The 26,818-nt window shown below is 42.7% G+C and overlaps 1 protein-coding gene across 1 annotated transcript in view; it reads left to right on the forward strand.

The window, feature by feature from the left end:
• MAN1C1 (mannosidase alpha class 1C member 1) overlaps window positions 1-26,818 on the forward strand; it is a 132,742-nt gene that overhangs the window by 48,128 nt on the left and 57,796 nt on the right. The window contains exon 2 of the mRNA XM_081921471.1: window positions 3,292-3,388. Coding sequence (XP_081777597.1) covers window positions 3,292-3,388 — 97 coding nt within the window. The remainder of the gene's footprint in view (window positions 1-3,291; window positions 3,389-26,818) is intronic.

Here is a 26,818-nt window from a genome sequence, read left to right on the forward strand (position 1 = left end):
CATAGAACCCCGTACATGCTGTTGTGAGTTTTTGATGGCAACTGTGCCAAAAATGGAATTTTTAATTGGGCTAGTGAATGCATTTTTTAATTGTACCCCTGGCTGCAGACTAAGCTTGCTTGAGGATTGTGACCTTAGAAAGCTCTGAAAAATAGGTAGCCTTGGATTGCATTTTTCAAAAGCGAGAGGCCTTGTTTAGGAAAAAGCCTGGCAACTGACCAGTTCTAGTCTCTTAAGGGTGGATATTTGTCATTTTCACTTCCCCTGCCAGCTGGAGTTAAGCGTGCGAAGGGAAAGCAAAAAGTTATGTTTGTACATACGTGTCAATGACCCCATGCCTCAGAGTCTTTCCCGGAAGGCCAGTTTGATGATTTCTTGGAAGTCTCTCCCAAACCATGATCTTTGGAGTTGGAGAATTTATTTTGCCATAAGGAATCTTTTAGGAAGGCATGACAAACACAGCTTTTTCTGAGATGTGGATATATATATATGTGTGTGTGTGTGTGTGTGTGTGTGTGTGTGTGTGTATTCCTACACTCCACTCCTCTTTAGCAGCTCCTCCTGGCTTCTGTGAAAGGCTTCTTCTGGTCTCCTAGCCAAGCATAGATCAGGTCCACATAACACATAAGCAAGAGACAAACAATAGCTTTTAAGAAAGGGACTTTGAGTGAGGTTTTGCTTCACACCACCCTTTTGTCTCCTCTAGTTATACAGGGTTTTGAAACAATACAAAATCTTGTTCAACAGAAGAGAAATTAGGTTGGGTAGACATAGCCTGGGCAACCATTGTTCTTCCAAACCATCTTCCACTCCAACCATCTGTTGTCATCTCTAACCATCTGTTGGAGAAGGGCCATAGTTCAGTAGAAGAGCATCTGCTTTGCAAGCAGAAGGTCCCAGGTTCAATCCCTGGCATCTCCTGGTAGGGCTGGGAGGCACCCTTGTCTGTGTTGCATAGCCAGCCTCATATAAACAACATGATTAAGTCTAATTAATGCATTAAGGGGTTAATACATAGAGTAAGCTGTCCAACCAGGTTTACTTATGTCCACTTCCCCTCACCTTGGGAAGAAATGGGCAATCAAGCATTTGTTCTTAGCCTTTCTGAGAAGCTCAAGAGGCCTGAGCTGGTTGCTCTAGCTCAGACCGCATGGCTCTCCCAAGCCACTCTTTGAGTTCCTATACCAATAATTTAGGAACTTTCACCACTTTGTAACTAAGTCAAGTTTTACTCCCTGTGCAACTTTCTGAAGCTTGTGAATCTGACCTTTGGAGAGTTTGTAAGTAAACCATTTTTAACTTAACAAATGTGTGATCTTTTTCTGTGCCAGAGCAAGTGGAAAACTTTGGAAGGAACTTGGAGGGCATATTTTAAAGGTCGACAAGTCTATATTTCTACTTTACTTTGATACATATTTTTGTGATTTTAAATCAATGCTGACGCTTTGTCAACAAAAAGAACTTGCCCCAAACCTGGATTTTGGCAACAAGGGAATTCTCCTTCCTTTACATATACCGTATTTTTCGCTCTATAAGACGCACCAGACTACAAGACGCACCTAGTTTTTGGAGGAAGAAAACAAGAAAAAAAATATTCTGAATCTCAGAAGCCAGAACAGCAAAAGGGATCGCTGCGCAGTGAAAGCAGCAATCCCTCTTGCTCTTCTGGCTTCTGTGATAGCTGTGCAGCCTGCATTTGCTCCATAAGACACACACACACTTCCCCTTACTTTTTAGAAGGGAAAAAGTGAGTCTTATAGAGCATAAAATACGGTATTTTGAACAACAGTCTGAACCCCTGAAGAGCTGCTACCAGTCAGTGTAGTTAATAACTGAGCTCGGTAGACCCAAGGGTCTGAATTGGTGTAAAGCAGCTTTCTGTATTTCTATCTTATCTCCAACCACAGTTTCAGAACATGCTATAACCAATGCTCCCACACCTTTCGTGACCCCAGAGTTACCTCCAGAATGATGACATTGCAAACTAACACATGTTTCAGCTGTGCCTCACCCTGTGTATCACCCAGTTCATTTTTTTTTTTTTAAAAAAAATTATGGACTTGTAAATTTGGAAAAACCTCTGTGCATATGGCACATTTCCCTCAGGGTTGGGCATAAGGCGAAATCAATCAATATAGCAAAGTTTGACTACAATGCCTCACTTTGAGAAATTACAGTGGTACCTCTGGTTACGAACTTAAGTCGTTCCAGAGGTCCGTTCTTAACCTGAAACCGTTCTTAACCTGAGGTACCATTTTAGTTAATGGGGTCTCCCACAGCCGTTGCCGCGGCCGCGTGATTTCTGTTCTCATCCTGAGGTAAAGTTCTTAACCCGAGGTACTACTTCCGGGTTAGTGGACTCTGTAGCCCGAGGTGTTTGTAACCTGAGGTACTACTGTACCCCTTTGGCCTTTTCTCAGAACAAGGCAAGGATGGTGTGGAAAGGGAAGCAGAGAGTTAGCATAGCCATTACTAATCAACTGGCAAAATTATAAAAATTAAGGGGTTAGAGCAGCAAGTGACACAGAAGAAGTGGGTGGCAGAGACAGCAGCAACTCAGTTGGCAAAGTCTTTTGTGCCAGCCCAGCCATCTGGACGTGTTCATTTTAAATTTATCAGTAAGGCCTGGAACTGTGTCTCATGTCAACACTATTTGCCTTAGTTCCTCAGCCTTCATGTCCATCTTATAAGATTTCCAGAGGCATCTAGTTGGCCACTGTGGGAGATATGATGCTTGATAAGATGCAGCTTTGATCCAGTTCAGCAGGGCTCTCCTTAGGCTATGCCTCAACCTTCTACAAATGTGATTAGGGATGCCAGAGAAATCCTATGGTCAGGAACAGAAATCAGTCAAGTGAATAGGATTCATTCACAGTGTTGTTTGCAGATTTAAAAACTATATGCAATTAATGACTTCTTTTTTTAAAAAAAGATGATTCCCTAACTTTGAAATTGTTGTTGTTGTTTAGTCGTGTGCGACTCTTTGTGACCCCATGGACCAGAGCATGCCAGCACTTTGAAATTAATGTTATGCAAATTACATTAAATACTGGGCAGTGAGACGTATAACATAGTATGTGGCAGAAACCGAACTGCAGCTGAATGGAAATGGCACTGATTATGACAATATAGATTAGAACAGAAATTCCTGCCTTCTTACATCAATATCAGTCACCTTGCCTTTTCTGTCTGCCTTCTAATCTGTTTTTCAGTGTGGCGATTCATAAGGGCTATGGATGCAGCATTCTAATATCCAAATATCCATTAAATGTCTTTCTCTTTTTCTTGCAGATGATGAAGTTTGCTTGGGACAACTACAAGCAATATGCAATGGGGAAAAATGAACTGAGACCTCTCACTAAGAATGGGCACATCGGGAACATGTTTGGTGAGCTGAACAATTTGCTGGAACAGTTTCAACTGTTCAATGTTTAGGAAAGAGAAAATTAGATTAGAGGCAGACATACATACATTAAGGACTGACTAAGCCCACGGTGGAGCCACACTTTCCCCTTGTAGAACAGATGTACACATTTCGAAACTGAATCAAGGCCAGGAGCAACAGTCCTTTCTGTTTCCAGCAGAATTTGGGCTATGTAGAATACTGATTACCTGGCCCATACAACAACCATGAAGCTTCTCCCTGACAACTGGGGAGAGAAGGTTTTAAGAATCCTAAGGAATTTGGGAAGGGTGGAGGGACATAAATCTGTGCTGGAGGCTGAACAGGTATATATGTCTGAAGAGGAAGAAAAGTAGAGGGAGATTGGAAGGGGATGGGGGTGGGGAAACAGGCAAAGTTCCCGAAAGGAGATGTGCCTTAGGGCCGTACATGCTAGTATCATCGCTTTTTAAAATTGCAAATGGTAGGTATGGAAAAGCAGTTGAAATTAGTTCTGTTCTGAAAAAGCGCACATGAAACCATTCCCCTGCAACATGAATTGTCAGACCAGGTTTCCCCCTGTAAATTCACTCTTTTAGATGCAGTCCAGAGTTATGACCAAGTTAACTGCCCTTTTTACATAGTGGAATGAAGATTACACAATGTGCAGTGATTGCAAAATGGTCATTTAATGACCTCACCACACAGGCAGATCCCTACTGAGCCAAGTAATGGGGAGATTACTTTACAGTCAAGATCATAGGCCCTGGTTGAGCTGAAAGCCCCTCAGGATTTCCTTCTGAGGGCAGAGAACAAGCAGCAGAACATTAGGACAAAAACCGTACAGGTTTCAATCATTCGGCTGAATTGAAATGAGAATGACCCTGCTTGGTCCGGGACACCAAGGAGCTCTCTGATGCTCCAGGACCAAGCAGGATTGCTGTCCCTTCACATCAGCCAATAAGAGGCAGCAATTCTGCTTAGCACTGGGGCTGGGTGTGCCAGAGAGCTCTTTCATACACCTGAACCCAGTACTAAGCATCCTTGATTCTTCTATCCCTGTCAACTGGCAGGGCGGGGATAATAAAATACCTTTCTCGAACAACATCAGCAAACTGCAGCCATCAGTGCTAGGGAGGGAAGAAACAATGATCTGTGCTTGGAACATGCGGCCAACAACGTCCCAAGCAGGAACCCCACATAAAGCACTCTTGACTGATGGGCAAGACAAGTCACAGGTCAGCTTTGGCCTGTAAAGCTGACCCTGATAAGGATTTGCCCTGTGGAACCGGAAAGGTTGCCCCTTTCCTGTCTTGGGCCCTGCTTCCAAGCTTCTGTGAAGGAGAGGTGGAGGTTCTGTGGCCTTACTCTCAATCTAGATCTGTAGCTCTCTGAACTGGCCAAGCATTTCCTCTCACGTCAGTTCTATTCAGAGGAAGATACCTCTCATGAAATATTGAAAACATGAATCAATATTAAAGGCTTTGCTTTGTGTGCTTACTGGTTTGTATAATTTTCTCTTTAGCCGATTATAGTGTTTTGGGTAACTCAAATGCTTATGCTGCTTAGGCAGCTGGTGTTCTCTTCGTCGGACTCTTTCTTCTCTTTCCCTCTCCCCTCATGCTTTTCTGAAGCTAAGCAGCCTCCTTTGTCACTCAACTCCCCATTGCCATCACCTTTTGATTTGACAAATTGATTTTTTTTTATAAAAAAAGTTAATTTCTATACAGTATAATAATCTCTAGCCAGCGCCACGTAAAGCTGGAAAAGCATTATAGCTGTTCTGATTTAAACAAAATTGTTGAGGCACAGTGTAGGCTGCTGGTTTGGGCGGTTGACATTTGCTGCATTTGCTTGGACTGCTTTAGCATGGAGGACCCTTGAGGCTGCCAGGAGGGTTGTTAGGAATTGTGACGGCCACCATCTGTAACCTGGATTTCAGCCCATCAGGTCTGGGCACTCTTGGCATTTAGTCTCTCTCATTCCTTTTCCATCACTTGTGTAAAGGATCAGATAAGGACATCTGGCTGTTGCCTCTCCACCATCATCACTAACACATAGACCTGTTCTGGCTCCTATTTGAGGGCACAGTACTTGGACTCTCTGATCAATAGTTGCCAAAGGCTTTAATCCAGAATTCACTGCATGACCAAAACATAGATGCAAGCCAGCTGTTATATCTGAGCACTAAGTTACATGGTGAAGCATAAGCTAAGACATTCCAACACTTGACACGTGTCCTGAGCTCTCCTTCTGAATAGCAGTGCGGGCACAATCATTTGCTTTGCTTTGGCGATCCAAGCTTTGGGACTGAGAAAGCAAAAAGGCACTCCTGTGAGTGGACTAGGTCAGCCGCATCCTTGGAGACAGAAGCAGAGTTGGAGTGGTCAGCTCACTGTCTGATCTAGCCTCAGGTGCCTTCCTGGGGACAGGAAGCGCTTTGATGTTGGGAGGGGGCAGCAGAGTTGCATCAGGTGGCTTCTCTGCTGACAGGACTTGAGGCAAGACTTTTCGTTGACAGCCCACATGACTCCTCCTCAATGTCTAGAGCAGTGCCTCCTGAACTGCTGGGCCCTCCCCCAGGATCCAGTTCTACAGCCAGTTGCCATTCCGCCCCCTCATTACACTAGTCCTGCTGGTACATCTCCTCAAGACTCATGTCAAGACTGGCCCTTTTACAGCTTCATGCAAATGGGGAGTTTTGCACTGGAGCAGCTATATACAATGCACTCGATATTTCTCTTTATTGACCCACCTGCTCAAGACTGCCTCTGGGAGAAGAAGCAGAACGAACCTCTGCCCTCCCACCACTCTGCTTCTAAAAACGGCTTAGTTGTCTCTGGACTTTTGCTGGAGTCACAGCAGAATCTAAAGCCTTGGTCTCTGCTCCTATGTTACTCTTCATGTGGAATTGGTTATTTCAGCTGGGAGGCTCCTGTTAATAATCCCACTCTTTTAACTGTGGGTTCTTCCCTGTTGCCAGAGTTTGTGAGTTAATGGACAAATTACTAAATTTGCATCCTTCCAAAGGATCCGAGGGCAGCAAACACACAAAGAATCTGTTTTATGTTGTGCACTGTGGTTTGCTGTTTTTTATTGATTGGAGTTTAGAAATTATTTATTGTAATTGTTGAGTGGATTTCTGTTTAATTTTGAAATGCTGATATTTAATATTTTTCTATATTATTTTAATGAATGTTGAATGTTATTTTATTTGCATATTGTATATTGTATTATTCATATTGTCTTATTTATATGATGTTAGCCGCTCTGAGCCTGGCTTTGGCTGGGGAGAGCGGGATACAAATAAAATTTATTATTATTATTATTATTATTATTATTATTATTATTATTATTAAAAGCATCTAAAAGCAATTCGAATAGAGGCACAGACTGGGAAAGAACTCTACATGAAAGGCTTGTTGAAAGAGGAAGGTGTTTTGTAGGCACTGAAAAGATAAGAGAGGAAGTACCTGTCTAATATTTAGCTTGGAAGGGGATTCCAGGAAGTTGTTGCCATCACACTAAAGGCCAAATTCCAATTATTGCATGGAATGGATCTCCCAATAAAATGGTGTTTGCAGGAGGCCCTCACCTGCGGATTGCAGTGATCAGTTGGGTGTATAAGGGGTGAGATAGCCCCACCCCCAGTGGCTTCCTTCATGCAGCTTGGGAGCACTGGGCCAGGAGCAGCCCCTTCCTTTGTATACTTAGGAAACCACCATCTGGAAGTGCTCCGTGATTGGGTCTGGCTTTCTTTATCTGTGCTCCTTGCCTTTCTGCATTCTCCTAAAGGAACATGACACCAAAAAGGGAACAAGAGTCGGAGAATATTTTAATGTGTTTATCATGCTCAAGCTATTGGTGCTACTTAGGAGAGGCTTGTACTGCATTTATGAGAGTTCCTGAGAAAATGTCCTGGAGCAGAAGGGCTTGTGCTAGTTAGCGCTCTTCTCATCCTCCGCTCCCCATAGAGCAAAGTCAGCGGATCCCCTTTGCCGAGTAACTTTACTCCCAACAACACTCAGTGCATTTAAGAATTCAGGAGATTCTGCTCCCCAATCTCCCCTTTGATACAAAGGCTTAAAATTTTTGAGTCACAGATGGGAAGCGTGGGCAGCCCCGGTACTTTCCTTCCTGGAGGTGTCAAAATTGAGCAAAAGCCTTATTTGCAGCTGCTTCTGCGTGGGAGGGAGGATACCACACCAAGGCTATTTTCAACTGTGTGTGTGCGCGACTGTGAAATCTTCAAGTTCCTTAAGGGTGTAACATGTGCTTTTCAGTTGTGCATAGGATGCTCACTTACGGCAATACCTTCCTTATTCATCACTGGCCAGATTGTGAACTTGAGGAGGAACTAGGGGGTGAATGAGCAGCCCCTCCCTCAAACATATCTCCACTCAGCCAGTGATACTGAAGAATGCTTGAATCTGGGCATGCCTGCTCTAGGAGGGAACTGTAGACACCCAATAACTGATTGTTGGAAAATTTAGAATAGATAAAATAAAGTGGCTATCAATGGCTACTAGCCGTGATGGCTATGCCCTACCTCCATAGTTAGAGACAGCTTCCAAATACCAGTTGCTAGATACCACAGGAGGGGAGAGTGCTCTTGTGCTTGTGTTCTGCTTGCTGGTTTCCCACGGGCATCTGGTTGGCCATTGTGAGTACAGGGTACTGGACTAGATGATCCAGCAGGCTATTCTTTTCTTCTTAGAGTTGTCAGTCAGATCACACACAAAAAACTCTTGAAAGCAGTAGAGCACATGCTCTGCATGCAGACGGTCCCAGGTTCAATCCCCAGTGTCTCAGCACAGGGCTGGGAAAGGGACCTTGTCTGAAACATTGGAGAGCTGCTGCCAATCACAGTAGGCAATATTCAGCCATTGGACCAATAGTCTGACTTTGGTGTAAGGTTTCCGTGCGCTGCTCTGGTTTCACCAGAAGTGGCTTAGTCATGCTGGCCACATGACCCGGAAAAACTGTCTGCGGACAAACGTCAGCTCCCTCGGCCAGTAAAGCGAGATGAGCACCACAACCCCAGAGTCGTTCCCAACTGGACTTAACTGTCAGGGGTCCTTTACCTTTACTTTTTACTGTAGCTTCCTATGTACCTATGAGCATGATGTTGTTTGTTGGACCTAGCCATCTACAGAACTGTAGCTTGGCCCTGAAGCCTGAGCGACAAGGGGAGCTCTTCTACTATTGATTTTTTTATCACCGGCCTCTCATCGCCCCAACCCTTGCTTCATTCTGAGTCGGCAGGTGGTGGTGTGAATCAGGTTAGGTTAGGTTGAAGGTGCAGCTGCTTCGAACAAATCCAGACAGCCTCTCTCTCTCATCTGCATACCTTTGCACTCTTCCTTACCTGTTCCCATTGTACCATTTTAACACAACCCCTTGCCAAGGTAAGCCCAGCTTAATGCCTGTTCACTGCCCCCCCTCCTTTCTTTCATCCTGCTGCTGGTTCTGCAGTAACCTGAACAAATTAACATTGGAAAGTGCACCGTGATCCTTTTTTCCTTCAAAGGTGCTAGAGAGAAGGACATTTATTATCTGGCTAGGCATTTCAAGCGCACCTGTCACCACAATGACTGCCATTATACAACAGACTTATTATTCTGCCTGCTCCCTGTGTCTGTCATATCTACTTATTATTCTGACAAAACGTTTTAAATCCCTTTAGCCTGGCAGCATTTTATATAGTTATGGGGAAAGGAGCTGAATTCTGTTCTAAGGGTGCATCAACAAAATTTATCAGTTAAGGTCTGATATGTCACAATCTGAACTCTAGTGCTGTTTTTAGATGCTAGAGATTTTCCTCTTCTTTCTCTCCCCGCCGGCCCCCCCCCCCGTCCTGGTATTACTTTGTGTGCACCATGTTGGTAGCCGAAAGGATCCATCTTATGACTTGTTTCCCTGTCTTAATTCGTGCTTGAATTCAGATGGTAAATAAAAACAGATTCTCATAACAGTGTTAGGCCCAGGGCACAGTTTTTGTTCTATACCTTTGTGTAGCTGATTACTAATCAATTTGCTTGTATGCCTCCTTTCCCCAGAATTGTGCCCAAGGCAGCTCAGAACAAATCAAAACAGAGCAATAAAATTTTTGGTAATAAAAGCAAGAATACACAGCCAAAAAGACTAATCAGTATCAATATGTCACACAGTTTCTTAACAACTCAGTTAAAAAACCCAAATTCCAAAAACTCTAATAGTTCATTTTGGTAAGATCTCAGAATCTATTAATAATATAACTATAAAAAATAATAATTCTAGCAACAGTTGTAAAAATACAAGATGTAAATGCTATAAAAACCTAGAGGCGTAGTAGCTTTCTAAAACATGCTATTTTATTTCTAGTGGACCTATCAAGGAGCTGATTCTATCAAGAAGATGGGCAGGTCCATTTTGTTGAACAATCCAATCCTCAGCTCTCACATGGGCTTTTATCCCTACCTTTCTAGATGCCAGGAGGGAGGGTACCTGTCCTAATGCCCCAGGGTAGGAATCCACCAGGTTTACCATACAAGTTCTCTTCAGAACCTGAAAGCACCAACCTTCCTTCTCCAGTCCAATCAAGCAGGTCTCCTCTAAGAGTGGCTTGGGGCTGGAACAGCTGGATCTCTTCTGGCCAAGATGGTGCAGCAGGAGTCCCCCCCCCCCATTTGCTTGCTTGCTTACTTACTTACTTACTTACTTACTTACTTACTTACTTACTTACAAATTGGGCTTCGGTGCTTTAATGTTATTGAAAGATTGAGATGGATAAGAGTTTCAGTGGGTGATACCTCCATTAATAGAGTTCGCTTCTAGTTTAGACGCTGTTGAAAACTCCTGAGAGAGTGAGTTCCATGATGGGCTAAGATGTTGCCAATGGCGAATATGGTTTCCACTTGGAAGCTGACATGAAGAGGAGGAACCCTTGGCTGGTTTCAAAGACTGCAGTAGGACACAGGTGTAAAAACCGAGTGTCTGATGAGGAATTCAATCTCCTGAGATTTCTCTTGAAATGGAATGTGTGCTTATTTTTGAAACAGCAATCTGCTAGCCCTTAAGGCTGAAGTGATACTCTTGAAAGTGGCATGGCTTGAGGAATACTAACAGGCAGTTTCAGCATAATTTGAGGAAGGACCATAGGTAGAGCAATTGTCTTGCATACAGAAGGTCCCAGGTTCAATCTCCGGTGTCTCCAGGTAGGGCTGGGAAAGCTCCTGCTTGAAACCCTGGAGGGCTGCTGCCAGCCAGTGTTTACAATACTGAGCCAGATGGGCCCATGGTCAGACTTGTTAAAAGGCAGCTGCCTATGTTTCTAACACATGACACAGAACTGTGTGTGCATTTGCTTTATTCGCCATAAGTTAGGACTCTGCTGTCCTTGGTACAGAATTTGACCCATTGTTTGAATGTTTTATAATATGGAATCTACAGTCCTATTTATAACTCCATATTAGAGTCTAATAAGGTGCTTCTTATGCTAGATCGTATTCTTAACTGGATCAATTCTCTTCCTAGCTCCAACTTCATTACAATTTGCATTGAGCATCTAAAATTGGCTTGTCAGAAGCGGGAGCTAAAAGTGATACTGATTATGAAAAAGATAACTGGCATGTTTCTGGCATCACACTTTAATCGGGTTGCTGACCCCTGTGTGTGTGTATTTTTGGCATAGCAGGAATCCAAAATCCAGATGCCCTCTGTGTCACTGTGTTAATGCTGCACATGCAAAAACCAGAATACACAAATATACACAACACATGGTTTGCCATCTTCATGGCTAAGTTTCATTCTTAAATTGGGCCAATGCTGTTGTGGCTTGTTGCTGCCCCCCAAACCTGCACATCTTTGCCAGTCCTGGCAAGTTCCTCTTGCACTGAATCTGTGACAACTGGCATAATGGAAGGGCTTCAGCAGCATGAATGTTGACAAGTGAAGTCTAGTGATGTGAGGTTTCTTGAATTCTGTGTGGAGATCTGCTGCTTGTTCCCCTCCCTCTCCCCCCTCCAGCAATGTTCCACTGTGTGCAGTGGACCATGTGCTGCGCTAACCTAAAGATAGTAAGATAAAACGTTCTTGGAAAGTCACAGACTTCTTAGGCCCAGCTTGTGTCCTTGTCAAGAAGGTGAAAGTGCTTCCCAAAATGTCCTCGGTTTCTTTCTATCTTTTTATTAGGGAATGTCATTAGAACTATTATTTCCTGATACAAAGAAGGCTTAGCTAGTTAATTATGGGAGTTTTAATCAACCACATCTGCATAATTTTGCACGGGAGTGAAAACAATTCTTTTGGAGTAGCTTAACCTGCCTCATTGAATTGTTTTTGAGGATAAAATAGGAGGAGGGAACAATGTGTGTCACCCTGACACATCCCTGGAGAAACAGTGGTATAAAATGAAAGGAGAAGGTCGGACCCAGAGGCCTAGCTTGTCCAGCACCCTCTTTTCCACAATAGCCAGCCAGATGCCTATGGAAAGCTCACAAGCAGGACAAAAGAGCAACAGCCCTCTCCCACTGGTGTTTCCCCAACAACTTGTATTCAGAGGCATGGTGGTTCTGATCCTAAAGGTAGCATATAGCCATCATGACTAGTAGCTGTTGATAGCCTTATCTTCTATTCCTTATTTAAATTGCCTAAGTTGGTGGCTATTACTATATCATTGGGGTGTGAATTCCACAGCTCAGTGTGCAGTTTGAAGAATGTCATTAATTGCTCTATGATGTCCTAGTTGGGCACCACGGCGCCTTTTTGTGGGATAATGGAGATGCTCCAACCTCCTTGGTTCCTCTGTTCTGGAATATTAAATCCCATTTCTTGCAGCGCTTCCCAGTGACTGCTCCAGTTAGTGTTCCACGTTCACCCTATCAGTGTGCTATCTGTTTTACACAGAGTTGGCAAGGGGCTACCAAGCAGGATGCCCCTTCGTTCAAAATCTGCTGGCTGCTACATAATTATGTTTAGTAATGTATTTTGCTAGGGTGCAGCTACCATGTTGGGGGAGGAATCACTAGAATAAAAATTAAAAATGGACATTTTAAGAAAATGCCTGCATTTTAAAGAATATTTCCTTTTCAAGTAGCCTCCTGATGAAGGGCTACCCAGGCACAAGGCTGTTGAACTTAAGGTCAGCCGTGCCAACTTGCACTTTGCTAGGGCCTCAGTTAAACTAGTTGGGCTGCCTTCCTGAGACTACAAAAACACAGAGTTTCAAAGACGTCTGGAAGGACTCAGTCTATGGCTTTTGGGGCTGCATTTGACTTGATGAATCTCAAGTTGTGCAGGTCTGTTAGAGCTCAAAATGTATTGGGTTTCCTTTCAGTTTGTGAAATTCCATTTTATGCCTCTTGCCGGTTGACTTCTATCTGATCTTCACGCTCATTTTTAGCATCTTCCTTGTGGTTCTGTAGATGACTGGGAGAGTAAAACCTTGTTTACATGCTCTAAACCTTGACAAAAGGCTGGTTTTATGAATCAAAACGAAAGCTTCTTGTGCTGTCGTTCCATTACACAGTGCTTGTCCAAGCGTAGTTCTGCCATGCCATTGGAGAGACGAATGCAAGGGTGACCTAGATAGGAGGCCGTGCGTCTCATTAGCAGTCCCTTGAGCCAACCAGCCTACCACTGAACCACCCATTTTTCCATGCCGTCTCATACTGCTGTGGGTAATTTTTTGTTTTCAAGTCATTGGTTAAAGACTATAGGAAAACAAGCTCAAATTAATTTAAAGCAATGGGAGCTGGTATGTTTGTGTAGAATGCAGGACAAGGTAATTGGATGAAAGTATTAACGGGCACCATTGCAGATGAATGAAGTCCCTGTATGAGTGAAAGGACGGTTGGGGGACTCTGAGTCCATGCCTCATTTCTTAGGCTCATACAATTTCAAAACCTCAAAGGGGTCCTTTTCTGTGATCGATTTCAGAGTTGCTCTAAATTTGCATTCCAAATCCATCCCAGCTAGCTGTCATGTGCCACATTACTCGGAATTGCTTTGCACATTTTGCAGGAGAAAATGTATTTTATCTCTTCCCCCACCCTGCCTTCTGCAGTTCTAGCAAAGTTGTGCGTTTTTTATTACCATATCCTAGAATGCAATGACCTGCTATTCTTTTTCTTTTGAAGTGACAGCTGCCTGGCTGAATATTAGTTTTAACCAGCACACTTTTTTGTTGTGGCCTTTTTGTGGGTTGTTGTTATTGCTCTATGATCAGTCACAGCAAACCTGTTTTCCTCTATCGAGGCACCAAAGTAGCTGGATATTTCTCAGTTGATTCCCATCTGAGCTGACATTTATCCTCTATCGTTTTTCATCCCCCGCGCCTCGGCCAAGGACAAACAGGACACATCATTAACTGGCCAAAAGTTATCTACAGGCATCACTTTCGCGTTCTAGACTAGAGTGAGGAAGCAAGTTGCTTCTCTGTTTCTTTGAATCTGATCATTAGCAGACCACAGTCTTTTCCTCACTTCTCCTAAGAGCCTGTGCATTTATAAAGCATCTGTACCCATCTAATTCAGGGAATGGAAGGTCATGCTGAATGCTGAACTTAGATGTTCTGTGTTATATAATTCAGTAGCCTTTAACAAGAATCCTGTACTGTGTCTTTCTGCGCACATTCTATTGATGAATGTTGGCACTCCTCTGAACTTGGGACCCTCTCCCCTCCCCAGTTCTATTCTTTTTTTATTTAAAAAAACCTCGTTGCATTTATATCCTACATTTGCTCCAAGGAGATCAAAATGGTGTGCATGGTTCTCCCCTTCTCCATTTCATCTTCACAACCACCCTGGGAGGGAGAGTGGGCTGAGAGTGGCCAGCCCAAGGCCATCTAGAGAGTTTCATGGCTGAGTGGAGTTTTGAACCCCAACATATTTTTGCCAGGCATTTTAAGAGTGATGCAGGAGTGAAAGGCACTTGTGCACTTGTTCACAGTAAACCACCACAAACCAGAAACTCTGGCTTGTTATGTGCTGGCAGTGGCTTGAGTTGGGGCTGCAGCCTGCAGTACAGCAAGCACAATGGAATACCCTGGTCATAAGGAAGAAGACCAGACTTCTAGTATTTATCTTAGGACATCCAAAACAGAGGCTTAATATTGCCTGCCAATTTTCGGGGTTGGTAATAAATGCCACTACATCAGTTGGTGCCTGAAAAGGTTGCTGTGAGGCCTCAGTGCACAGTCCAGGATTATTTTTACTAGTGTTTATTAATATCCTTTTATGTGCATCTCAGGGTGATTCACAAACATGCCACAAAGCAATTAAAACTGTTTTAAAAACGGTACCCATAACCCCACAACTAATGAAAGTATCATCCAGCTGGAAAAAGCTTGTTGAAACAAAAAATGTATTCTGCTGTTTCCAGAAAGTAGAGTTAGAGGGTATCTACCATATCTCAACAGGGAAGCTGTTCTACAAACCGAAGGTAGCCACTCTGAAAGCCCTGCTCCAAGTTACTATGGAGGGGACTTCTGGTATGTTACTGTTACAGCTCACTTATACTTGCTCCCAGCTTCTTGGTCCTGTGGTTCCAGGTTTTGAGCCCTAAAGTCCTTAGCCGGAAACACGACAGAACATGGGAAGCACAAAAGTGTGTTGATCTCAGAATAAATTTTGAGTAAGTCCTGTAACTTGAGGTGAGGGAGGGGCTTGTTTTCCTCTGCTTGGAGATGATGCGAGCAAAAGCCATTCAGACTTATTTGTAGATATCAGTAGGATTCTGCGGTGTTTTGTTTTTATTATTATTCTTACTATTCCCCAGAGCAGACTGCTTTAGCGTCTCATTTGTCCTTGCAAACCTGCAGGATAGCACACTATTGTTCCTGTGTTATGTTAGAATGGAGGCTGAAAGAAAGAGTGTTAGCAACTTTCCCTAGATTACATTATTATTCTGTCAAAACACCCTGTTTTGTTGAAGCTGTTTGAAAACCTTTCTCATTGTAGGAGGCTGCCTTACAACAAGTCCGTATTCTTTTACAGGAGTATTTTTCCCTCACCATCCATCTGGTAATGAATGTGGGCACCCGTGCAAGCACAGCAGAGCGCACTGAGTCCTTGTTTCTGATTGTTAGAACTTCCTCTGTGCAAGACATCTCTCCGCCTGCAGCTCTGTTCCCTTTTTAATTTTAAATTCTGCATATAATGTTCCTTCCCTTGTCTACTTAGGAAAGACAGTGAGTTTTAAATCATTTTAAGGGGCTATGTATAGCAGCAAAATTAAAGGTAGGCCGCAATGAGTTTCTTCTTGCGTAATTTATATCTACCTGCCAGAGTAGCCCATTTCCTTTGACTTTTAATTCTCTGCTATACAGCCCTGATTAGGAGGCATCAGACTTAATCATGTTATGTTAGCTTCCAATGTGAGGGCTTAGCTTTTCTTTTCTGCGTGGTTGATGAGGCACCAAGCAACTAAATGTTTCCTTCAGCTTAATTCAACTCCCCACTCACTAAAAAAAACCCAACAGGAGTTGTATTAATATGCCAGTTCTCTGCTAACTTCTCTGTGATCTCCGATTGACATCTCGTTTCTTACGCATCTTTCCTGTACTTTCCCCAGGTAATAGCTTTAGTTCCTGATCATTACCTTGAATACAGTTTCTTCCTCACCCCATCCCCCCATCCCACGGCACGTTAGCTTTCATATCTGGTTGGCTGCCAATTTCAAGGGTAGTTTCATGTATTGTAGAGTTATAGTAGGTGCATCGAAGAGCCTTGCAACTCTTTCAGAGTGCTGTCTTTTGAGTTAGGAAATCTTTTCTGTTCAACCTCAAAGCCGAAAAGGCTTGACAAAACCATTTTCAGCTGTGTCGTGAGTTGCTAGGAGAAGAAGAAAAGCAAAAAAGTGTATGTTTTAACTTTTTGTAGTAATTCATTAATAGGTTTAATACATAGTATTATGTATTAAAGGTACCCCTGCCTGTTCGGGCCAGTCGTGTCCGACTCTAGGGTTGGTCGCCCATCTCACTTAAGAGGCCGGGGGCCAGCGCTGTCCGAAGACACTTCCGGGTCACGTGGCCAGCGTGACAAGCTGCGTCTGGCGAGCCAGCACAGCACACGGAAATGCTGTTTACCTTCCCGCTAGAAAGCGGTCCCTATTTATCTACTTGCACCCGGGGGTGCTTTTGAACTGCTAGGTTGGCAGGCGCTGGGACCGAGCAGCGGGAGCGCACGCCACCGCGGGGATTCGAACCGCCGACCTGACGATCAGTAAGTCCTAGGCGCTGAGGTTTTACCCACAGCGCCACCCGCATCCCTAATTATGTATTAATATACATATTATTATTATTAACTGCCAACCTAGTAGTTCAAAAGCACGTTGAAGTGCAAGTAGATAAATAGGTGCCGCTCCGGCGGGAAGGTAAACGGCGTTTCCGTGCGCTGCTCTGGTTCGCCAGAAGTGGCTTAGTCATGCTGGCCACATGACCCAAAAGTTGTATGCCGGCTCCCTCGGCCAATAAAGCGAGATGAGCGTCGCAACCCCAGAGTTGGTCGCTTCTCGGCCTTTTGGCTAAGATCAAGTATGGTCAGGGGTCTCTTTACCTTTACCTTACATAGTATGTGCTATGTCTACTGGGAAGGGAGTTGAATTTAATTTGAGGTACGACTAGATTTGCAAATAGAGAGGTTATAAGTTTAAATAGTGTTACTGTGGCATGTTTCTATCTCATTAGTGTATCTGAGCATAAGGAAGTAGCAAAATGAGTCCAACAAGTGCCATACTTGGATTTTTGGTGTTTGGTGTGGGGTTTTTCCGTCGCATTGGAGAGCACGCCCACTTGCATATTATCTCACTCTCCAAAAAAGTCAGAAAAGCTGAGAGAAATGACAGTGTTTAGCTTAAAAAATAAAACTAAAGGACAATGTGTTATGTTTTTAACTGTGTGTCTTCTATCAGAAAGAAAATATGGCTATCCACCTTGTTTTTCAGGATGGGAGCAGTGTCCTAGACTTTTGAGAAGGTAGAGCAAATGTAAATTCTAAAAGCAACTTGTTACTTCTGAAAGCGGTGGAGCAAGATGCCCTCAGACATTTCAGTCTTCTTCCTGGGATATTTTTCAAGAAAATTGGGTTAGGGAATCTTGTGTTCAGTCAGAAAATTCAGTCTGAGATCTACTGGGAGTCTTTCCTTCTCTAAGTTTGCAGTCCTCAGAAGACTTACCTAGAAACAAGTACCAGTGTTGACGTAAGTGTGGGACTTGAGTAAACATAGGATTTTGCTATGCGCCTCATTCATTGTGACAACAAAGACATTTTTGGGCACCAGCCCATCTGCTGGCCCCTTTAGACCTTGGATTCCAGGATAATACTTATGTTCCTGAAAACCTATTGCTTCAAACAAGTTTCATACCATGAATATAAATGTCTGAGTTAGAAAAAGTGTATTACTGGTATCTTGCAAGGTATCAGCGGCAGCACCTGTTTTTACCCCAGTTCTCATTCACATACTAGGAACATTGGCAGCTTTCCAATGCCCAGAAGATCCTGGGGCAAATGAGGCAACCATCCATGTTGCTTTTGTTTCAACATAATTAATCCTCACCTTTTTAATGTCAGTGTAAAGTGGTCCGCCAATCCTGTATATGACATGGCATCATTGATGGTGCCGTATTTGAGTTTAACCTCTTACCAGCTCAGCTGGATTGCCTTCTGTTCTGTTCCCAGTCTTTGAAACCTCATGGGGAAAGTTGCAGCTTGTTCCACCAAGCTATTGCTCTGGCCAAAACCTTCTGAATACTTTTCACTGCAGGGAAATATTGTTGGGAGCTACAGCTGCTTCATTTCCCTTATCGCAACACATTTCTTGCTGCTCTTTTAAATGCATGCAGAGTTAAAGGATGCACCTTCCTTTCTTTCTTTCTTTCTTTCTTTCTTTCTTTCTTTCTTTCTTTCTTTCTTTCTTTCTTTCTTTCTTTCTTTCTTTTTGATGCAGATAGTACTCTCCTCTCTTCTTGGATCCAAGAGGAATTATCTGCTTCTGCTCATTAGCAACTAGCTAAGGCGCTTGAAGTCTGTGGATAATTGTTTTAGATGGGATGCGGGTGCTCATTTCGACGGGCCTCGTGTGGAATTATGCAGTTCCTTGGGGAGGCGCATGACGAAGAAGGCAAATCGTGTTACCTTTAACCAGCTTGCAATTAATTTCAGGCGTTAAGATAAAGCAGCCTAGAGGGCCTCTGGCCAATAACATATTTGTGGTGTTCTCTTTCAATTGGCACATTTGGATCTGCACAAAATTTGCCTCGTCACAATTCCCCCGAGCTGTTTTTGCTGTGGTTCTTCCCTCAGCACAATAGCACGCTCAGGGATGTATTCAACTAAATCTCCTCTGAGTAGGGCTAGCATTGGCTACAACCCACAAAGACACCCTTTACTGTCCCTGCTATTAGGTCCCATCCACACTATACATTTAATGCACTCCTGTGCCACTTAACAGTCGTGACTTCCCTCAAAGAATTCTGGGAACTGTAGTTTGTCAGGAGAAGCTTAACAAACTACAGTTCATGGAATTTGGGGCGGGGGAGAGAGCCCATGATGTGAATATGACCTTAGAATGAGTAGAAACCATTCACTTAAAAAAAACCAAAAAATGAAACACCTTTGTAGGGGAAGGAGAAGGAGAAGGAGAAGAAAGGTTTACTTAGAGGCACTGGTCAGCGGGTGGGCTGCATCCTGACTTGAGGTGTCTCGTGCCAGTGACGCCAGCTACTTTCTTCTTCTTATCTTGGCTTAGGAGCATAGGAAGCTGTCTTTATTTTTTTATTTTTTTCTGTCCCACTCTTAAAACGATACTCGGGGCAGCCTTCAGCCACTGAAAATCACAGTGTTAAAATACAATATATTAAAGATACAACAATAAAAACACAATTTGTAAAACTGAAACACAAGCATCATATTTTCAGCAGACCCTAAAGCCTGCCAGAATAAAGCCCACCTTATGCCAAGTGAGACAAATGATCAGTACACTACTGCCAACATACCCTGATCTCAGTTTCAGACGAGTCCTTCCTGGAGATGCTGCAGATCAAACTTCTGACCTTCTGAGTATGAAGCATACACAGTACCACTGAGATAGGAGCCTGGCTTGGTTTTCTTTGAACTGAATTGTTTGGACCTATCCCAGCCTGGTGGCGAAAAGAAATAGTACAGTACACACAGTAAAGATGTGTCAGTCTCTAGGAGACGGCTTTGAGTAACATTGATGCCTGTGCAAATCCAAAAACCAGCATTGATCATGGCACTTGTCTACAATTTGTCGTAAATCTGACAGCAGTTGTGCAGTGTGTAGGCTGGGTCTCATTGTACAGTACAGGTGGAACAGTGATTAATTAGTTCTGCCTGTGAATTCAGAGGGATGAGCTGTTGTTGACAAGATGAAACAGATTGAGATGGCTTATAATCAGCTGTTGGACAGATCTTGTTAATGCTGTTCTTTAAGGATGTTTTTCTCCTGGCGAAATGAGAAATGGAGCATTTCTTTTCTTTTTTTAAAAAAAGCAAAGTCTCAGACCAGCTTCTTCAAAGTTCTGCTGACTCAGACACTTAATGTTGTCTGTTGGCAAGCATAAAAAGAAATAAATTTAAAAATGGAAAACTGAGATGGGGAAATGGAGTATCCTGTAAAAAGGCATGACCGGCTGTTTAGTACTTTAGTTCTCCAACTACTAAAGTTCATAGCTATCTCCAAATACCACATAAATATGTAAAACACTCTACCTGGAAAACAGACTTCATCCTGTTAAATCTTTATTAAATCACACGGATCTTAAATATATGTGCCAACTCAAAAATAGCTTTCAGTTATCCCTGCACAATACCTTCAATTGACAATAAGAAATGTATTTATCAAAGGTAGAAATTGAATTTCTCCCTATTTCAAAACACTTCATGCAAGAATATTATGTAAAAGAAAATGTGAGACACCCCGTGTTTCTTCCTTATATAAAAATTTCTCTTAACTAGCATATTTTCCTACAGTAGGGGGGGTCAGTTGCCCTGTTTTCTTAAGCCCCCCAGCCACAACAGAACACGTTTTCAAAATATCAGGATTAAATTAAAAGGATATTGAGGTCAGATGCCAGTAGAATTGTAAAAAAATATATAAATGCACAACTGCATAGCCCAATATATCAGGCAGGAGGGTGATGCTGAGGCGTTTAAATATATTGAAATTTCTCACTTATCATACAATGGCTGCTTTGTATTGATGCAGCATTTAAGATCAGGAGGATTTAACCCTCTCAGGACTGATGATATTGTTCTCACCCATCAGATTTTTTGGGGGGGAGAGGGGAAATATGAATGACCTATAGAACAACCCAAACTATTGGAAGTCAGCGTAATTTGCACCAGGGTAGATTATGCTGTTGTAATTTACCTCTGTTCCAAACTCCATTCAAGAGCAGAGCTGTCCTGAGACTGGTGGAGGATAGAAAAGCCTTTAAATTAGAGTTTGACTTATACAACCCTTTTTGCCAGTGTAACTTCTGCTAGGTTGCTAGGCTGAACTAGTTTTGGAATTTCGAAGTATGTCTACCTCAGCACACCACTTTTCTGAGAGTTTCTTTGGCCTCAGCTCATCCAACTGGGCCTTGATGGGGGATCTACACTAGCATATCTCCAGCTGAGCTGGGATGAGGGACTTCAGTTGGCCCTAGCTGATCTGTAGATCTACCTATTCCAAACTCTGCTCATCCAAGTGGATATTGAGTTTGGATTGTTCCCTAAGACAGCAGAGGTTTCTGAGACCCCCCAGATTATTTATGGAGTCTATAATGACTACTTATGTATAGCTTTATCTTTAAAATCTTTGATAACTTTATTTTTAAAAGAAATTAAATTGGGGGATATATTTCTCTCTCTCTTCATCAGTTATTTAACTGTATTCCACAATATCCCATATATAAAGAGTTAATTAAAATGTGACTAAAATATGGAACATGTCCTACTAGTCCACATTTCTGCAGGGATGAGAATTCCATAGCTGTGTGCAACCACCAGGAATGCTTCTGCTGCCGTAAGTATTAGTATTGGTATAGCGGTTTATCCAAGAGGACATTCTTCTCAGGTCTTCTTTTATCGTGATACGACTTGAAACGTCTTACCTGGATAATTTTCATGTGATGGTCTGGTTCTGTTGTTTGGCTGTTACTTGGAGTTTGAAGTACAGTGGTACCTTGGTTTAAGAACAGTCCAGTTTAAGAACAATTCTGTTTACAAACTCCGCAAAACTGGAAATAGTGTCTTGGTTTGAGAACTTTACCTCGGTCTAAGAACGGAATCCGAACAGTGGAAGGGCACCGGCAGCGGGAGGCCTCATTAGGGAAAGCATGCCTCTGTTTAAGAATGGTTTTGGTTTAAGAACGGACTTCCAGAACGGATTAAGTTTGTAAACCGAGGTACCACTGTACAGGGATGCATGGGGGGAAGAATAGAATAAGGGGAAAGAGGAGCTTGAGACAAGCAGTTGGGGCTATTGGAAATGACAGAATTCTGTTATAATAAGTATTAGTTTTAAATATGCTGTAAGACTCCTTTTCTGCATCTGGAAGAAGGCATCTTGCATTTCAGGAACTAGGTCTGGGCGATGTATCTGTGCATTGCCCAGGACCGGTTTGGGAACCAGAGCGCAGTGGGGCCTTCATCTGGCGATATATTGGGGGGGGGGGGCGCTTGCCTGTGCGTGACTCTCTCTGCGTGGAGGGAGGAACAAGATTTGGGGCCAACATGGCTTGTTCCTCCCTCCACTTTTCAACATTGCAATATATCACTATATTGCAATGTTGGGCTGGTGATTCATTGTGATGTTGAAAAACTGACATTGCCCAGCCCTATCAGGAAGTGGTTGCTGTTCAGTGACAGAACATCTGCTTTGCACATAGCACATCTGTTTTGTAGGTTCAGTCACCAGCATCTGCAGCTGGACTAGACACCTGAGATTTTCAAAATATTTAATTTTGCACCAGATTTCATGTGACCAGGTAGGATGACTCATCATCCTTTGGCCTTAGCTCTCTCTGAGTCCTGATACTGCTAGAGGGAAGTACAAGGTGTACATGCAAACATAGGTAACTGTATTCGTCAAAGGCACGCTTGTGTGTGCTTGACATCTGAAGCCTTTGTGAATCACAATTTTGTCTGCATTGCTCAGTGTGAGTCACTGCAGCATCTTAACAGCTATAGTAAATCTGGCAGTAAACTATCAAACCCTGTTGTGCAATGTTGGCTTTTTTCAATCCCAAATCCAATACGGTGACTTTATCCAAGAAGTAGGAGGGAAGTGACTCTTCCATTATGATTCAGAATATATGTCCTAGAGCAGGAGAAAGGTTGAGGCAGCAGCAGGTGATCAAAATGAACATACACATATAGCTTGTTGTTTGTTTCTTCTCAAAACAAACCATGATGGTCAAGCCAAGCTTTGTTCTTGGCTTACTGATCTGGAAAGAACCAAACACCAAGGGCTGGTTCACATGTTAGGCTAAGCCAACGCTTATGGTTCATTGCTTCCAACAATGAAGGGGGGGAGGAAAATGAGAGCAAATCTTTTTCATGGCAAGGCATGGTTTATGGCTTGCTGTCACATGTGAATGTGCTGGTTGTGTAAAGTAGTATGTTTTGTCTATACTGACCATACTGCCGATCAGTTTTGTTGGACAGCCCTGAGTTCTAGAGTTATGACCTAGGGAAAAAATCTCTATCTGCAGATCATTCATAATTTATTTTTTTAAAAAAATAATTTTTATTAACTGGCCAATCACATCAAATTAAATCACATCGCATAAATTCCAAATTACAAAGCCAAATTTTTAAATTTTGTTGGGGAAACCCATACTTCAAGATCCAAAGGGGGATTCAGATCATCTTCTTATTACTGCGTTAATGTCCCAATCAGTCCAGACAAAGTTCATAATTCTATCCAGTCTTATCTTGGTGTTTCCACATCATATCTTGTTCATATAATTTCTCTTTTTTCCTTTATGATCTCTTCTGTTGGTCTCCTTAAGCCGATAAGCAAGTATAATAATCCTGTGTGGATTTCCTGTTCCTCCACTAAGTCCAAATGGTTTCCATATATCTCCTTCGTAGATAACATCACTCTTTCCATCATAAATTTGGCATTGTCGCTCTTAAGTCCCACCGAGGAGTTGATCCACGATATGTAAACAACTCTATTTCTCTCTTTCTCCTCCCAGACCCAAGAGCTCCAACAATGCCTCCCAAAATGGCGACAGCATTTTTAACTGCGTCATTCCAAAACTCTTAGCTTTCCAGCTTCATCTTGAAACATTGCTTTGGATTGAAAGTTTATCTCCACACAGCCTTAAATCCACAGCTTAAGTCCTTAATTTCTGACTCATTAGGGGAGGGGATTCTTGTTAAATCACATGAAAAAAGGGAACGCAGGTTTTCCCCCCTCCCCCCCTCAGTCATTTGTTGTACCGTATCTTGACGTATCTTCATATTTTATTCTTGTCTTGTTATCAGAGATCTCTTCTGTCAGCAGTCTTTACTCCCCTTTTTCCTTGAAGCATGTGCAATTAATCTCGTCCAAATTGTTTCTTTTGAAGATCTTTGCAACTAGCGGCGCGAATCAGGGACGGCGTCCAGGAGTGCCGGAATACCACAGGAGGGCTTTGTGCCTAGTGCCCCCACTCCCACAAATTCGGGGGTGGTATAGGGCACAGCAGGCAAGGGCCGCCCCCCCCCACAATCCTGGGGGGGGGTTAAGGAGGCTAATTACCCCCATCATAGCCTCCAAATTACCTCGTGTGGGTCGGAGAGATGTTATTGTCAGCCATCTTCCGATGCACCACCTAGTGGCCCCCCCACATCATTCATAATTTTATGAAGCTCTGTCATATATTTCTTCCCTTTCCAATGTCCTTTAGCATTTTTCTGGTAGCTGAATTATTTATAACATTGGTAGTCTAATTATACAGTTTTTCCTCAAATGCCCTCCCCCCCCGTCTCTCACCCTTGCTTTTGGCATGACTTCTGCAAATCAGATGGTTCTATGCACCCAATCAGGTGTCTGCCTTGTAGCAAATCAGGATTATATGCATAATAATCATATCATGTTACAAAACTTCAGTCAACCAAATTGGATGGGTAAACACCATCAATCTGATACCCAGTTTTTATGTACTGAGGGTTGGTGTGAGTTCAGCGCTGTACAGTTGCAAACACTGTTGAGAAAGTTTAAGACGTGAGATGAAAAGCAGTAGTATGTTTAATGTCTACTCCTTTCTGCGGATCCGATCAACTATAGACATAAGGGTTGTCTTTTTCTGAACATATATTCATTTGCAAAATTTCATATTCCTTGCAATTTCGTTTATAACCAGAGAGAGAGAACTGTTTGGGCGTGATATCTGTTTTTAATCTCATGGCTCATAAAGTATAAAAGCAAAGACTCTAATAATTTCAAAATTGCTATTACCTTCACTTTAAGAAACTTCCTTCCTTATGGCTGTGGCATATGGCTCCACATCTAGTGCAAGTAATGAAAGAGAGGGCTTTCCCAAGAGGTAATTTTCAAATGATATTTTTGAAAGTTGAAAGCTGACCTCACCCCCTTAAAGGCAGTTTTAAAATATGTTAAAGCTATTGTGAATGGCTTCAGTTTTTGCTGAGTGTGCAGCCAGAACTCATAAATTTAGCAACTCATATAAGTATGCTTCCATGATTTTAATAGGGCAATGCTTTGCATGGCAACTGCTAAAGCCAGAATTTAAGATTAGGACATTAAGCCTCCGGTTCTGGATCAGGCCAAAGGCCCAGCTAGTTCAGCATCCTGCTCTCACAGAGGCCTGTAGGAAGCCCACAAACAGCACATGAGTGCAGCAGCTCCCCCCCCCCCCCCGATCTTTAGCGATTGTGACGTTAAGGGACATATTGCTTGTAGTATACAGCCATTGGGGCTACTTGCCATTGCCTTATTCTCCAGATTCCACAGTTGTGTGAAGAAGCTACTTCCTTTTGTCTGCCCTGAATTTATCGATATTGAGGTTCATTGGATGACCTCAGGTTCTTATATTATGTATTATTTGAGAGGAAGGAAAAAATCTCACTAGCCATTTTCCCCACATTGCATACCTTTTCCCTGAACCGAAAAACCCCTTTTTCTGAGCACGTTCATTCACAAAATTTCAGATTCCTTGATTATTTTGGCCACTATTTTCTGCATCTTTTCCAGCTTCTCGATACTCTTTTTTGAGGTGCTGGGTCAACAGTTTTCCATGTCTGGTTGCGCCACTGATGTGTATAATTTTGGCAGTTTTGTTTTTGAAATCACTGTGCTAATGATCTCTAACGCAGAATTTGCCATTTTCATAGCTCCTGCACACTGAGTTGGCCTTTTCATTGTCCTTTCCACCATGATCCCAATATTCTTTTCTGGTGAGTCAGTGTTTGCTCAGACTCATGTATATTATATGTGAAGTTAGGAATTTTTTTTTTGCCTCAGTGTGCAGAGGTGAAACTAGGCTTTATTTCACCCAGGTCAAAGCCCCTGTTTGGCACACACACACACCACACACATTTGTGTACACACATACAGGTTGGGAGCCTCAATGGCGCCCCTCTGGAAGCTTTACCTGGGACAGAAAACCCGGCTAGCGCCCACGTAGCTATGGCATTGCAGCGTGCATTACTTTACAGTTGCTTACATTGAACTACACTTGCCTTTTTAACTCACCCAGTTTGCAGAGGCTCCTTTTGAAACCCCTCACAGCCCCTTTTTGTTTTTGCCACCCTGAACAATTTGATGTCATCAGCAAACTTGGCTACCTCACTTCTCACCCCTAACTCGAGATTATTTATGAACTAGTTAAAAACAAAAAACAGTCCCAACACAGATCCCTGGGGGACACCACTTGTTAAATTCCTCCATTGGGAGAACTGTCTGTTTATTACTACTCACTGCTTTCTGTTCTTTAACAAATTAGTGATTGCTTTGCAGGTCAAATTTAGTTACTGTATTTATAGATGGGTGCACATATATCTGGAGTTGATTCCCCAAAGACCCACAATGTATCCTGCAATAATAAAATAACATTCCTGAGAGTTAGCTCTGTTGAAATTAATGAGTCTTACTATTTGAATTTATATGCATAAGATAATCAGAGAATCATTTAATTCTCTGGTGCAGCATACCTCAATGTACTAATCATTTGAGACATTTAGTACAAAATGTACTGTTTTATTATGCTCATTGATGATAGTTTCTGGAAGCAGCTCTGGAAATATTGCCTGACTAAAGCTGTGTACAAATAATGCACAGTTCTTAATTACTCTTAAGTTCTCTAGTTGTCCTCTTAAAACTGGCTTCATGGTAGATTAAGTGCCCTGCCTTTCCCAGAAATGGGCATTTTATTGAAACTGTGAACTTTCTTTCTGACTGAGTCTACTAGCTCTTCTTCTTCTTCTTCTTCTTCTTCTT

The sequence above is a fragment of the Podarcis melisellensis genome (assembly GCF_964234715.1).
Source record: "Podarcis melisellensis genome assembly, chromosome: 8".
In the NCBI taxonomy this organism is placed as follows: domain Eukaryota; kingdom Metazoa; phylum Chordata; class Lepidosauria; order Squamata; family Lacertidae; genus Podarcis; species Podarcis melisellensis.